This window comes from Cervus elaphus, chromosome 28 (genome assembly GCF_910594005.1).
Source record: "Cervus elaphus chromosome 28, mCerEla1.1, whole genome shotgun sequence".
NCBI classification, from domain to species: Eukaryota; Metazoa; Chordata; class Mammalia; order Artiodactyla; family Cervidae; genus Cervus; species Cervus elaphus.
In genome coordinates this window covers 43961753-43977728 of record NC_057842.1, presented here as the reverse complement: position 1 = coordinate 43977728, position 15976 = coordinate 43961753, and the positions used below count along the sequence as shown (strand labels likewise).

Sequence of the window (15976 nt, the reverse complement as noted above, 5' to 3'; positions counted from 1 at the left end):
CACATCATTGCAGGCAGTCTCCTGCCTTCCAGGTGGATTCTTTATCACTGAGTCACCACAGAAGCCTCCCACTAGGGAGGCAAGAACTATTATTATTTCCACTTTCTAAATAAGGAACAGAGGCTGAGAGGAATTAAGGAAGTTGCCAAGGTCACAAGACTGATAAGTAAAAACCAGGAATTGCTACTCAGTATGATTCCTAAGCCTGCACTTTCAAACACAGCAAACACAAAATATTCACATCTACACTCTAAACAATTAAAGTTTAATACAGGTAATTAATAAATACACGCCTCCACTCCTCCATCCACGATCCATAGATTTCCCCATAGATTTTACACCATGAAGAGATTCAGGCAGTTGCTACCAACTGCTCAGTGCTGGCAACTGAGATGAAGTCTAAAACTGCTGAACAGGGCAGCAACTAGTACATTAAGACTCCTTTATGCAAACTGGAAAAAGGCATTGCCTTTGGGTAGTTTACAAAAAAGTGCTTCTGCCTCCAGAAGCTGAGTTGGAATCCAGCTCCATACACCGCTCACATGGGCCAATAGTGTAGGACCTGGTCTGTACCCGGGGCCCTGCTGATGAACCTATTCCAAGAGTCTTTCCCTCTGTGAACTCACATACCCTACATTCTCTGCAGCTTTATCTTCTCAAGCATATAAGTCCTGTTCTGATCGTTCACCTTATCATTTAAAAATCTGAGAGATCACTTCACAAATTAGGAAACAGCCAGAGAAATAGATGAGGTACTGAGGATCATACATCAAGTTAGTAAGTCATTAAAATACAAAATATACTTGTCAGGCTCTTAATTAAGTTTATCTCAATTATACCATTTTTTTTTTACTAATTAAAAATGTTACTCTTTCTATTGGCTTTCAAAAAGTTTATATGATAAATTCTTTAAAAAAAAAAAACATAAGCCTCTCTTAATCTTGGTTTAACATGATCACAAAGTAGCCTTTAATCTTTTTACACATGAGGTAGAGTACATATAAATAAAAACAAACCGTTACAAACGTGTATAATATTAGTACATAGGCTAATGAGATTGAAGTGGTTTACAATTTTTGTAGTTGACATTTTGTAGGGAGATAGAGGGAATAAAATTTTACCTACGACAATTGTACATCTGTATATAATGAGCCATGTCATCGCAATGGACATGTATGATATAGGGGGTGGGTATATGCCCCTGTATTGTCATACAAAAGTAGTTTAAAGCATGAATGTGAGAGAGCAACCGCAATTTCTTCTATACAAAATATGTAACTTAAGGAATTTCTTTATAAGAAGGTAATTTATAGAATAATGAAAAATAAAAACAAAAGAAAAAATTAATTAAAAAAAAGAAGCTTCTCTGAACAACAAAGAACTTAATTCCTCTTATTTTACTAACAGCCATTCCTTTTCATTTGAAATAATTTGAAAATTAAACTAAAAGCTAATATAGATTGGTCATCTTATTAAGTACTGCATTAATGCAGCACTATCAAAAATCTTTCAGTGATCATTAGTGATATTATAAAGCACAAAGGAGTTCAGTTACATAATGAGATTAAAAATGTCTTCATTATTAAAGAGCTCTGACTTTCTGATCTAAAACAAAGAAACTCCAGTGAAATTCCTCTTTTATCCTTTTGTAAGAATTGGGAACATAAGGTTACAAGCAGTGAGAAGCTATACAGTTTAGAAATTAGTAAGTTAAGAGATATTAGTAATAATAAAGCTTCCTAAAAGTACTATAAGTGAAGTGGTCATTATGAATTTTCCTCATCTCAGATAATCAATGCAGCCTCATCAAGGACAGATTAGCACAGTTTCTAGCTCAGTGAGGGCTCAGGCATCAGCTCAAGAGGCATTCTTAAAGGTGTTAAGGGTTCAGGTTAAGACCTTACATAGAAACCTACTAAATATCATAACAGGAATTATGTATGCATCTTTAGATAAAAGTATCTGACATCTATTAGGAGTTTGTATAAGGATCTCTGCTGTTTTTCAAAACTAGTTTTATAGAGAAAAACGGAGACAATCACCAATTTCTGAAAAATAGGGTAAGCTTGCAGCGGCTGTGCTTTGCTGGAGCAGCCGTGAAGAGATATTCCACGTCCAAGGTAAGAGAAACCTAAGTAAGATGGTAGGTGTTGTGAGAGGGCATCAGAGGGCAGACACACTGAAACCACAATCACAGAAAACTAGCCAATCTGATCACAGGACCACAGCCTTGTCTAACTCAGTGAAACTAAGCCATGCCATGTGGGGCCACCCAAGATGGTTGGGTCATGGTGGACAGGTCTGACAGAATGTGGTCCACTGGAGAAGGGAATGGCAAACCACTTCAGTATTCCTGCCTTGAGAACCCCATGAATAGTATGAGAAGGCAAAATGATAGGATACTGAAAGAGAAACTCCCCAGGTCGGTAGGTGCCCAGTATGCTACTGGAGATCAATGGAGAAATGACTCCAGAAAGAATGAAGGGATGGAGCCAAAGCAAAAACAATGCCCAGTTGTAGATGTGACTGGTGATAGAAGCAAGGTCTGATGCTGTAAAGAGCAGTATTGCATAGGAACCTGTAACGTTAGGTCCATGAATCAAGGCAAATTGGAAGTGGTCAATCAGGAGATGGCAAGAGTGAATGTCGACATTCTAGGAATCAGCGAACTAAAATGGACTGGAATGGGTGAATTTAACTCAGATGACCATTATATCTACTACTGTGGGCAGGAATCCCTTAGAAGAAATGGAGTAGCCATCATAGTCAACAAGAGTCAGAAATGCAGTACTTGGATGCAATCTCAAAAATGACAGAATGAACTCTGTTCATTTCCAAGGCAAACCATTCAATATCACGGTAATCCAAGCCTATGCCCCAACCAGTAACACTGAAGAAGCCGAAGTTGAATGGTTCTATGAAGACCTACAAGACCTTTTAGAACTAACACCCAAAAAAGATGTCCTTTTCATTATAGGGGACTGGAATGCAAAAGTAGGAAGTCAAGAAACACCTGGAGTAACAGGCAAATTTGGCCTTGGAGTACGGAATGAAGCAGGGCAAAGGCTAATAGAGTTCTGCCAAGAGAACACACTGGTCATAGCAAACACCCTCTTCCAACAACACAAGAGAAGACTCTACACATGGACATCACCAGATGGCCAACACCGAAATTAGACCGATTATATTCTTTGCAGCCAAAGATGGAGAAGCTCTATACAGTCAGCAAAAACAAGACCTGGAGCTGACTGTGGCTCAGATCATGAACTCCTTATTGCCAAATTCAGACTTAAATTGAAGAGAGTAGGGATAACCACTAGACCATTCAGGTATGACCTAAATCAAATCCCTTATGATTATACAGTGGAGTGAGAAATAGATTTAAGGGACTAGATCTGATAGACAGAGAGCCTGATGAACTATGGACGGAGGTTCGTGACATTGTACAGGAGACAGGGATCAAGACCATCCCCATGGAAAAGAAATGCAAAAAAGCAAAATGGTTGTCTGAGGAGGCCTTACAAATAGCTGTGAAAAGAAGAGAAGCAAAAACCAAAGGAGAAAAGGAAAGATATTCCCAACTGAATGCAGAGTTCCAAAGAATAACCAGGAGAGATAAGAAAGCCTTCCTCAGCGATCAATGCAAAGAAATAGAGGAAAACAACAGAATGGGAAAGACTAGAGATCTCTTCAAGAAAATTAGAGATACCAAGGGAACATTTCATGCAAAAATGGGCTCAATAAAGGACAGAAATGGTATGGACCTAACAGAAGTAGAAGATATTAAGAAGAGGTGGCAAGAATACACAGAAGAACTGTATAAAAAAGATCTTCATGAATAAGTGTAAATCTATGGCTGATTCATATCAATGTATGACAAAACCCACTGAAATGTTGTGAAGTAATTAGCCTCCAACTAATAAAAAAATTAAAAAAAAAAAAAAAAGATCTTCATGACCCAGATAATCACAATGGTGTGATCACTCACCTAGAGCCAGACATCCTGGAATGTTAAGTCAACTGGGCCTTAGAAAGCATCACTATGAACAAAGCTAGTGGATGTGATGGAATTCCAGTTGAGCTATTTGAAATCCTGAAAGATGATGCTGTGAAAGTGCTGCACGCAATATGCCAGCAAATTTGGAAAACTCAGCAGTGGCCACAGGACTGGAAAAGGTCTGTTTTCATTCCAATCCCTAAGAAAGGCAATCCCAAAGAATGCTCAAACTACCGCACAATAGCACTCATCTCACACGCTAGTAAAGTAATGCTCAAAATTCTCCAAGCCAGGCTTTAGCAATACGTGAACTGAGAACTTCCACATGTTCAAGCTGGTTTTAGAAAAGGCAGAGGAACCAGAAATCAAATTGCTAATATCCGCTGGATCATCGAAAAAGCAAGAGAGTTCCAGAAAAACATCTACTTCTGCTTTATTGACTACGCCAAAGCCTTTGACTGTGTGAATCACAATAAACAGTGGAAAATTCTGAAGGAGATGGGAATACCAGACCAACTGACCTGCCTCTTGAGAAACCTGTATGCAGGTCAGGAAGCGACAGTTAGAACTGGACATGGAACAAGAGACTGGTTCCAAATAGGAAAAGGAGTACATCAAGGCTGTATATTGTCACCCTGCTTATTTAACTTATATGCAGAGTACTTCATGAGAAATGCTGAGCTGGAAGAAGCACAAGCTGGAATCAAGATTGCTGGGAGAAATATCAATAACCTCAGATATGCAGATGACACCACCCTTATGGCAGAAAGTGAAGAGGAACTAAAAAGCCTCTTGATGAAAGTGAAAGAGGAGAGTGAAAAAGTTGGCTTAAAGCTCAACATTCAGAAAACTAAGATCATGGCATCTGGTCCCATCACCTCATGGGAAATAGATGGGGAGACAGTGGAAACAGTGTCAGACTTTATTTTTGGGGGCTCCAAGATCACTGCAGATGGTGACTGCAGCCATGAAATTAAAAGACGCTTACTCCTTGGAAGGAAAGTTACGACCAACCTAGATAGCATATTAAAAAGCAGAGACATTACTTTGCCAACAGAGGTCCGTCTGGTCAAGGTTATGGTTTTTCCAGTGGTCATGTATGGATGTGAGAGTTGGACTGTGAAGAAAGCTGAGGGCCGAAAAATTGATGCTTTTGAACTGTGGTGTTGGAGAAGACTCTTGAGAGTCCCTTGGACTGCAAGGAGATCCAACCAGTCCATCCTGAAGGAGATCAGCCCTGGGTGTTCATTGGAAGGACTGATGCTGAAGCTGAAACTCCAATACTTTGGCCACCTCATGCGAAGAGTTGACTCTTTGGAAAAGACCCTGATGCTGGGAGGGATCGGGGGCAGGAGGAGAAGGGGACGACAGAGGATGAGATGGCTGGGTGGCATCACCACTCGATGGGCATGAGTATGAGTAAACTCTGGGAGTGTGTGATGGACAGGGAGGCCTGGCGTGCTGCGATTCATGGGGTCGCAAAGAGTCGGACACAATTGAGCGACTGAACTAACTGACTGACTAATGTTGTTTAGGTAAAAAGTTGCCATTCTTTAATGCTATATTTTCTGAGTTCAGTTCAGTTCAGTCGCTCAGTCGTGTCCTACTCTTTGCGACCCCATGAATCGCAGCACGCCAGGCCTCCCTGTCCATCACACACTCCCAGAGTTTACTCATACTCATGCCCATCGAGTGGTGATGCCACCCAGCCATCTCATCCTCTGTCGTCCCCTTCTCCTCCTGCCCCCGATCCCTCCCAGCATCAGGGTCTTTTCCAAAGAGTCAACTCTTCGCATGAGGTGGCCAAAGTATTGGAGTTTCAGCTTCAGCATCAGTCCTTCCAATGAACACCCAGGGCTGATCTCCTTCAGGATGGACTGGTTGGATCTCCTTGCAGTCCAAGGGACTCTCAAGAGTCTTCTCCAACACCACAGTTCAAAAGCATCAATTTTTCGGCCCTCAGCTTTCTTCACAGTCCAACTCTCACATCCATACATGACCACTGGAAAAACCATAACCTTGACCAGACGGACCTCTGTTGGCAAAGTAATGTCTCTGCTTTTTAATATGCTATCTAGGTTGGTCGTAACTTTCCTTCCAAGGAGTAAGCGTCTTTTAATTTCATGGCTGCAGTCACCATCTGCAGTGATCTTGGAGCCCCCAAAAATAAAGTCTGACACTGTTTCCACTGTCTCCCCATCTATTTCCCATGAGGTGATGGGACCAGATGCCATGGCCTAAGCAACATAATTAAGCTTAATAAGTATGAAAATAGGATATCTAAAGTTATATAAATGTGAGTCTAATGCTTAGTATGCTACCATTTGGATAAAATACAGGAAAGATGGGTTCCAATTAATTGACCTTCTTATTCACTTTTTTTTTTTAAGATTCATTCATTTATTTATTTTTGGCTCTGCTCAGTCTTCATTTTGGAGCATGGCCTCTAGGGCACGCAGGCTTCAGGAATTGCGGTGCTCAGGCTTAGTTGCTCCTAAGAATGTGGCATCTTCCTGGACCAGGGATAGAACCCTGGTTAGCTATTAAGTTTTATTATTGATTTTTAAAGAATCAAGACAAGAAGTGAAGAGTGGCAGAATACGCCTTGCTAAAATAGGCTCATCTGCCGTAAGGATTATTTTCAGCTGAAGGCACTTGGAAAATAGCCAATGCAGTGAAAGCTTTCTATGAATTCCCCCTTATTGGCCTGAAGACAGAGCTTCCAAAAGAAACTCGATTGTCATAAATCTCTTCTCCAGGAGTTTCATCAACTAGGGAAGATTTTCTCCTATCAGGGGAAAGGAGACCAATTGAACAGAATGGCGAGTCCAGAAATAAACTCCTGCATATATAGTCAACTATGGGCTTCCCTGGTAGCTCAGAGCTGAAAGGGGCTTCCCTGGTGCCTCAGCAGTCAAGAATCTGTCTGCAATGTTGGAGACCCCTGCAGTGCAGAGACCGGGATTTGATCCCTGGGTTTAGAAGATCCCCTGGAGAAGGAATGGCATCCCACTCCAGTATTCTTGCATGAGCTGAAAGCGTAGAAACAGAGTGGAATGGTGATTATCAAAGGGTGGTGGTTGGGGGCAAAGGGGGTGGTTGGTCAAAGGACGCAACCTCCAGTTGTACGATGAGACAAGTTCTGGGGATCTAATGTACAGAATGGTGATTTTAGTTAGAAATACTGTATTGTATACTTGAAAGTTGCTAAGAGAATAAATTTTAAGTGTTCTCATCACATACACACATACACACACACAATGGTAATCATGTGACATGATGGAGGTGTTTGTTATACAACACTATGGTGGTAATCATTCTGTAGTATGTAATTGTATCAAATCAACACATTGTACAACTTAAATGTAAACAATGTTACATGTCAATTACATCTCAAAAAAGTTGAAGAAGAAAAAAGTGAAAAACAAAGTACCAAAACACTACCATAAAGCAAGTCATGGTCTCATCAAATCTGGCCACTCTACTAATTATCCAACTGTCATATGCATAAGATAACTAAGAAGGAACTCAATAACCAGGCTATCCTTATGTCAACAATACACAGCTTTAAAATTGTGAAGAGAAATCCTTGATATATTTTCTTTACCTCTTAGCAGTCACTCTCCACAAAAATTAATTTTCATGTTATTTGTAATGTGAATTGGAAGAGTTGTATTAACATTTCTTTTGAATTTTAATTTCCCAAAACTCATTCCTAACAAAGACCAATATCATTCAAAGATACAGAAATTCTAAGTATAAAATAGATGGTAGTTGTAATGGATGGCACTCTTTTTAAAATTTTTTTATTTTATATTGGAGTATAGAGATGGTTAGATAGTGTCACTGACTCAATGGACATGAGTTTGAGCAAACTCTGGGAGACAGTGAAGGGCAGGGAAGCGAAGCGTGCTGCAGTTGATGGGGTCGCAAAGAGACGGATGTGACTTAATAATTGAACAACAACAACAATGGTAGATTAACAATGTTGTTTTAGAATGGCACTCTCTTTTACTGAGTTTCTAGCCTTCCCTTCATCAAGTAATAATGGCAAAGACTAGGTACCAACCCAGAGCTAGGTCAAATAGAAGGAAAGGTGATTTTTGGCAATGTATTAATTTTAAAAATATTCTTTTAAACAATATTTTAGCTTTTACACTTTTACATGTTTATATTTTTAATAGTTATTTTTAAAAACCCTAACACCCCCTCAAATTAACTTTAAAAGGTTTTTAAACTATATAATTATAGTTTTACATTTTCTTAGCATAGAAGATGAAAAAGGAATAGTCATTTTATATCAGAAGATACATTCCTACAAAATGGATCACAGATTGGTTTAAGTTTCAGTTAAAAGCAAGCTTTAAAAATATATCAATAATTTTTGTTCTTCCTTTGTAATTTTTTTCCTTCCCATTTTATCTTTTAGGTGCCAGATGGAATAGACTCCATATTAGTTACCACTAAAGGTCTCTATTGCTGGCATCACTTATCAGCTCTATATTTGTAAATTTAATAACTAGATCACCACACCAAGTTAGGGATCATGGTTTGTACTCAACAATTTAATTCAATGTTAATTCAACAGTTAATTCAAATTCAACAATTTAATACAAACTCTGGGAAAATTGACCAGTCTTTTGTGTTTAAATAAAAGGCAAATATCTAGATTTTTGAATATTTATATTGTGCTTTTTATGTATACTGTAGGGGAAGAAAAGTAATTTTCCCCCTACCCTTCTAAGTTCTCAACTGGGACCCCTGTAACAACAGACAGATCAGTAGGAGAAAAACAAACAGAAGTTTGTTAACTTGTATGTCTCATATACACATGGAAGATACAAAAGGAAATTGAGTAACTCAAAGAGGTAGTTTAGAATTTAGGCTTGAATATAATCTTCAGGTAAAAACAAAGAAAGATGGGTGTAGAGGAGATCAGTGGTGAAGTGACTAGGAAAAGTAGGGTAAACAAGTACAAGGTCATGCAGGTTTATGTCCCTGCTTTCTCCATTTACAAGATTTTCTTGTAATTTAAAGTCATCGTTTTCTTCCTGGTGCGGAGATGGAGACATTCTTATTAACAGAGATTTCCTTTATAAATATAAATTTCTAAACAAAATGGTTATTTCTACTCTGTTTTCAGAGCTTCTCCCGTGTCTACTGTTTCTCAAAATAATAAGTTTAAAATAACCCTCACACCAAAGAGGCATATTTTGGGACAGCACATTTTGGTCTCCTACAGTACAAAATGACAACATCCTAGGCAAACTTCTGATCAGACACAAATTTATTTAAAATTATAGTGTGACATGATTGCTTTCTTCCATTTTATTAAAAGAGTAAATATTCTTTGTATTCATTCTTTTACCTATTTCTAAAGGCCAAAGATTTAAAACAAACAATGACCGAATAGGTAACAAATGGATTGTAAGTACAAGGTAAACAGAAGCCTGGGGCTTCCCAGGTGGCACTAGTGGTCAAGAATCTGCCTGCCAATCCCTAAGTCCACAAGATCCCCTGGAGAAGGGAATGGCACCCCGATCTGGTATTCTTGCCTGGAGAATCCCATGGACAGAGCAAGGAGCCTGGTGGGCTATAGTCCATGGGGTCACAAAGAGTCAGATTTGACTGAGTGATTTAGCATGCGCGCGCGCGCGCACACACACACACACAGACGCCTATAGCATCATTTATCAAGTAAATAAAAGAGTGAGGATCTCATGAAATCAGTGGTTTAACAGATCTGGTTGCTAAAGATGTGATTGTCTCAGAACCTGATGCCTGATTCCTGATCATCGCTGAGGATTAACATTAGAAAATGTGCAGCTTTATTAAAGACTTTTTTTTCACATTATCTACTTTTAATTTTACGCAGCACTGATAGAAAAAAAGAATATTTTACATTTATATTTTTAGCAAAAGACTAGGTTTTCTATAATATCAAACATGTATATAGCATAAACATTAAACTTTGTAGGGCTAAAATGTATCTATATTTCTTAAAATGAAGACTGTGCAATGAATTTAGCAAATAGCACTTTAAAAACAAAATTAGGCCTTAACTCATGAATACAGTCTTTTCTTAAAGGCTTTTGATTTTAGTTCCACACTCTTGATCTGTAATTCCTTTACACTTTATGAGCCTTCATTCTACCTCACAAGGCTTATTGTGAAGTTCAAATGAGCTGAGTGTTATGAAATTGAGAAATATTATTTAACTGCTGACTTATTACTCACCTTCTTTACCTCATTTTTCCCTTTCTTCAAATTTCTTTTCTCACTGCTTTGTAAGAAAACACTATGTTGCTCAAGTAACAATGCTTTGTTAAATTTTGGTGAAAATTACAAAGTTTTTTTAACAATTCTTTAAAATTTTCAGAAAATGTTCATAATATCTTTATTAAGCAGATTTCAGAGAACATAATTAGAAGTGTTTCCAGGTAATTTGGTAGAGATTATTCATTTCTAGGTAAGATAATTATTTTAGAATTAATGCCCAAGGGAAAACTGCTGAGGAGTACAAATTTATAAAACTATTTCCATATAAAATACAGAATATAAATTATGATAAATTTTAAAGTGTGAAACAATGAATGGAAGACAATTTTTCTGGATGCATAATCTGGGAAAAGAAAATAGCCAATCTTTCTAATTACATCTAACATACAAATAATCACAGCAGATTTGGATAATCTGTCAAGTTTTTTTTAATTTTATGTATTTTTGACTAGGTATTAAATGCACATGGTATATAATCCAAAGAACACAAATGTAGGTAGAATGAAAACTAAGTCTTTCTTTCTTTCCTGCCCACCTAGCTATATAATTCTCCAAAAGATGTCATACTTTTCTGCATCCTACTTGGCCATACATTTTGGGCAAATTAATTTTAATTAGGGAGTAAACATTTCATTTTTTCTTCAGAAGTTCAATCAAGGAATATTTTCAAAATAGGATGCCTCATAGAAAAACAAAGGCAAACAAAGGCACCCTAAGAATTTATTCTAAAGAGTTTTACACCTGCCATACTGAGTAAATATGCAGCAAAATGTTTTTTTCCCTTTTTAGAAAATAACTAGAGAAGAAAGCTTCTTTGAATTGGTAAATTCATTACAAAATACCTTTTAAAGAAAAGATGCTTTACCTCTCACATATATAAATTAAGTAACATCAGGTCAAATTCTTAAAGAGATGGGAATATTAGACCACCTTACCTGTCTCCTGGGAAGCCTGTATGCAGGACAAGTAGCAACAGTTAGAACTGGACATGGAACAATGGATGGCTTCAAAATTGGGAAAGGAGTACATCGAGGCTGTATATTGTTACCCTGCTTATTTAACTTCTATGCAGAGTACATCATGCAAAATGCTAGGATAACTCACAAGCTGGAATCAAGATTTCTGGGAGAAATATTAACAATCTCAGATATGCAGATGATACCACTTTAATTGCAGAAAGTGAAAAGGAACTAAAGAGTCTCTTGATGAAGGTGAAAGAAGAGAGTGAAAAAGTTGGCTTAAAACTCAACATTCAAAAAGCTAAGATCATGGCATCCAGTCCTATCACTTCATAACAAATAGATGGGGAGAAAGTGGAAATGGTAACAGATTTTATTGTCTTGGGCTCCAAAATTATTACGGACAGTGGCTGTAGCCATGAGATTAAAAGACACTTGCTCCTTGGAAAGAAAGCTATGACAAACCTAGACAGCATATTAAAAAGCAGAGACATCACTTGGCCAACAAAGGTCTGTATAGTCAAAGCTATGGTTTTTCTAGTAGTCATGTACAAATGCTGAGAGCTGGACCAGAAAGAAGGCTGAGGGCCAAAAAATTGATACTTTTGAACTGTGGTGCTAGAGAAGACTTGTGAGTCCCTTGGACAGCAAAGAGATCAAACCAGTCAATCTTAAAGGAAATCAACTCTGAATATTCATTGAAAGGACTGATGCTTAAGCTCCAATACTTTGGCCACCTGACACAAAAAGCTAACTCATTGGAAAAGACCCTGATGCTGGGAAAGATTGAGGGCAAGAGGAGAAGGGGGTGACAGAGGATGAGATGGTTGGATGGCATCAATGACTCAATGAACATGAGTTGAGCAAACTCCGGGAAATGGTAAAGAACAGGGAAGTCTGGCGTGCTTCAGTTTATGGGGTCACAAAGAGTCAAAGATAACTTAGCAACTGAACAACAACATCAGTCAAAAGAAGTGAACCCCAACATACACCCCATTTATTCTAATGAACTGATTTTAAATTATTTGCAATTAACATATTTTTTAGTTCAGTTGGTAAAAAATCTACCTGCAATGCAGGAGACCTGGGTTGGATCCCTGGGTTGAGAAGATCCCCTGAAGAAGTAAAAGCCTACCCATTCCAGTATTCTGGCCTAGAGAATTCCATGGACTATATCGTCCATGGGGTTGCAAAGAGTTGGACATGACTGAGAGACCTTCACTTTACTCACTTCATCTATCAATGGATTTTTGTGACGGGCTTAATAGTACTTAAAAACAGCTCTTCTGTATATGTTAAACAAACTGTTCAATCATATTTATACTAAAAAGTTTTACTCTGAAAAGTAAAGATTTTGCCTTAAAAAAAAAAAGTTAGCTGTCAGTGAACCCTCTGTTCAAATTACTAGAAAATCTGAATTAATAGAAACAAAATTAAAAGAGTTAATATCCAATATCCACGGTATACTACAAAGGAAAAGAAACTTAGCAGGGAGTCTTTTTTCCATCATCATATGAGCTAAACAAAAAGACAAAGTCCTTAGAAAGTTAAACTCCTTAATGACTTACAGGCACACAGATTTTTAATTCACTCTGTCCTTTCTATTTTTACAGCCCACGCCCTACTTCACGTTTTCTTTGCCTCTTGCCTAAACCATTGTAATAATTTCCTCACTGGTCTCTCCCTTCCAGTGGGGTTCCACAGGGAAAAAAAAGGATTTTTACAGTTTAAAAACATTCAGAAAGTGCTAGGTTAAATGATATTCAAAAAGTTTTTTTAACCTATAGTCCTCACTGACTTTAATATTCCATGTGTACTGTTAAGTTCCCAATGCTATAGTATATAACCATTTCATAATACTATGCTGATGTTCTAAGCAGTATGAAAAATGTTGGCATAAGTGATAAACTACTATATAGGTCAAAGCCCTACTTTCCCTTTCCAAGTTCATCTCCCACTGTGCTTCCAGCACCCTGTAATGTCTATTACTGTTTTATATCTCTGTGCCTCTGTTCAGGATGCCTCTCTATCTGCAGTGTCCTTCCTCTTGTCTCTACCTACTGAAATCATGTCCAGTCATAAAGGTGTAGGATTAAAAGGCACCTCCTCCTGGAAGTCACTTCAAATTCTTGTCAATCTGATTTTTTTCAATTTCCCCAAGGACTCTATGATGTTTTTGTAGCATTTATTGTCACCTTAGGTTATATTGTAACACTAACTTTCTTCTTCACTAAATTATAAGGTATGGAAAACAAGAATTTCCTAATACATAGTTGGTTTTCAAAACACTTATGAATTAACAATTTTAATTTTTCCAAAGAATGCTTGAAAATAAATTTCATTTCATTATACAAATACATTTAAGCCCGCAAACCTGCTGGAACTGATGTTACCACCTCCCCCTACCACCATTTGACAGATTATTATAAACATCATAATTATTAAGCAGTTAACATTCCTTGAACAGTAACTATATGCCAGGTACTGAGCTAAGAGCTTTATGCAGTTTATTTCATTTAATCTTCAAAACTATCAGGTAAAGTAGGTTTCAATATTACCACAAATTTACAGGTGAGGAAACTGAAGCTCCAGGAGGCAAAATTATATGCCCAAGGTCTGACAGTAGTAGGTTACATTAGAATAAGTCGCAGAACTTAGAACAAAATTCAGATCTGACTGCAAAGCTCACTGTTAACTGCTACACTTTGCTGCCTTTCAGTATTTGCCCAAGATGTTCTCACTAATAAACCATGATGTTAACTGCAATTCATTTAAACTTAGTAATAAAGAGTATTCAAAATTTTCAGAGTTCAAAATTCACTAAAGTAAAATCTGACATCTATACTATTGAAACACAACTTCAAAAATGAAAGTGAAAAAAAAAAAAAAGAAAAAAAAATGAAAGTGAAAGAGTTACTTACTTGCACAATTTGCCTTCTGCCATGTGGAATTAAAAAACTCAGACAGAATCACAACTATTTGCATTCTATCTGCCATTAAAAGGCTTCTGGCACAACTATGACTCTCTGAAGAATTCTGTAACCAAAGAAAAGAAAAAAATACAATCTGAGTATTCTTAGACTTCCCAAACAACAATCTGAGGCCCAAAAAACCTTATAAAAATAATTCATATTTATTATAAGCTTTTGGGGGCTTCCCAGGTGGCTCAGTGGTAAAGAATTTCCCTGTCAAAGCAGTAGACGCAGGTTTGATCCCTGGGTCAGGAAGATATCCTGGAGGAGGAAATGGCAACCCACTCCAGTATTCTTGCCTGGAAAATTCCATGGACAGAGGAGCCTGGCAGGCTATAGTCCATGGGGTCACAAAGAGTGACACAACTGAGCAATGGAGCACATATGCATTATAAGCATTTAATATTTTGTTTGTTACAATCAAATAATGACATAATTAATAATAACTGTAATAAAACAATAGCAGCTAACATTTATTGGTCCCAGGTTCACTTGCAAGGGAAGAAAATCCTTGCTTCTTAAATAAGTATTTGCTTTTATGGTACCATTTCAACTACTTAGGCCCACATGTAATATTAATATACTTCTTATGAACAAGAAAATATTCTGGAAAGCTGTTCTACAAAATGTAGCAGTAGCTATCTCTGAATAATGGAAATAGAGGGGTTTTCATTTTCTTTTTTTGCCTTTTACACTGTCTAAATTTTTTGACAATGAACATATATTACTTATGCATTTTTAAAAATCTGATGGGTAAATGATGCCAAAGCATTGTTTCATCTTCTGGGCAGTTTTGGCTCAAAATCTTAAAATCCACAAGAATGGATTTAGACTATGTAAATGATAAATTCAAATTCCTGAATTACTGGGTCCTTATCTATTTCCTTTCCTTTTTGCCACAAGCAAAGTTAAGTCTTGCTGACCCTTCATCCTTTCAAAGTTATTTAACTTCTATTATTTACCAGGTATTATAAGTATCCTGGAGTTTTAGGGATAAGTTTTCCCTGGTGGTCCAGAGGTTAAGAATTTGCTTTGCAATGCAGTTCAATCCCTAATCCGGGAACTAAGGACATACATGCCTGTGGGCTGCTACTGAAGCCTGCATGCTCTGGAGCCTACAAGATACAACTAGAGTCCATCTACTGCAACAAAAGATCTCGCATGCTGCAACTAAGACCCAACATAGCCAAATAAATAAATAAAATATTTTTTATAAAAAAGAATCCTGGTGTATTGAGGGTACACAGAGTGATAGAGAATACCATCAACACTGGGCCCTCAAGAACCTCCCCAGAGACATACAGATAAGGAATTAGTGTGATGAGTAATAAATGAGAGTGTGCTAGCATCAGCCATGTGGGGTTAGAAAAGAGGGAAGTGGGGCTTAACAGCAGAACTCTTGCTTTAAAATATCTATGAAGATCATTTTGGGATGATTACCCATTCTGTGGCTTAGTTTTGCTAACTCATTAAAAGATGCAACCAAGTGAATGCTTGCCTTTAAACTAGTGACTCGAACAAAATATGTTAAAAGTCCCTTTCCTGGAATTGCTTTCAGAGCAATATCAGCTATAGAAGAAAATTTCAGGAAAGAAAATGAAATAATATTTTGTGATAATTTACCCACCAAATTAAAATGGAGTGTGGCCTAAAGAGTCAGACAAACCTGAATTACTAGCTGGCAATCTCGGAAAGCTGAGGTAAACTCTATGAGGCCCAGTTTCATAATCTCTGAGTCCTACAGGTACAGTATTAAATGAAATAGGATA

The 15976-nt window shown here is 37.4% G+C and overlaps 1 protein-coding gene across 1 annotated transcript in view; it reads right to left on the bottom strand.

Moving 5' to 3' along the window:
- The window catches only part of OSTM1 (osteoclastogenesis associated transmembrane protein 1), a 42396-nt gene that overhangs the window by 20682 nt on the left and 5738 nt on the right, over positions 1 to 15976 (bottom strand). Inside the window, exon 2 of the mRNA XM_043890259.1 lies at positions 14157 to 14271. Within this exon, the coding sequence (XP_043746194.1) occupies positions 14157 to 14271 (115 nt within the window). The remainder of the gene's footprint in view (positions 1 to 14156; positions 14272 to 15976) is intronic.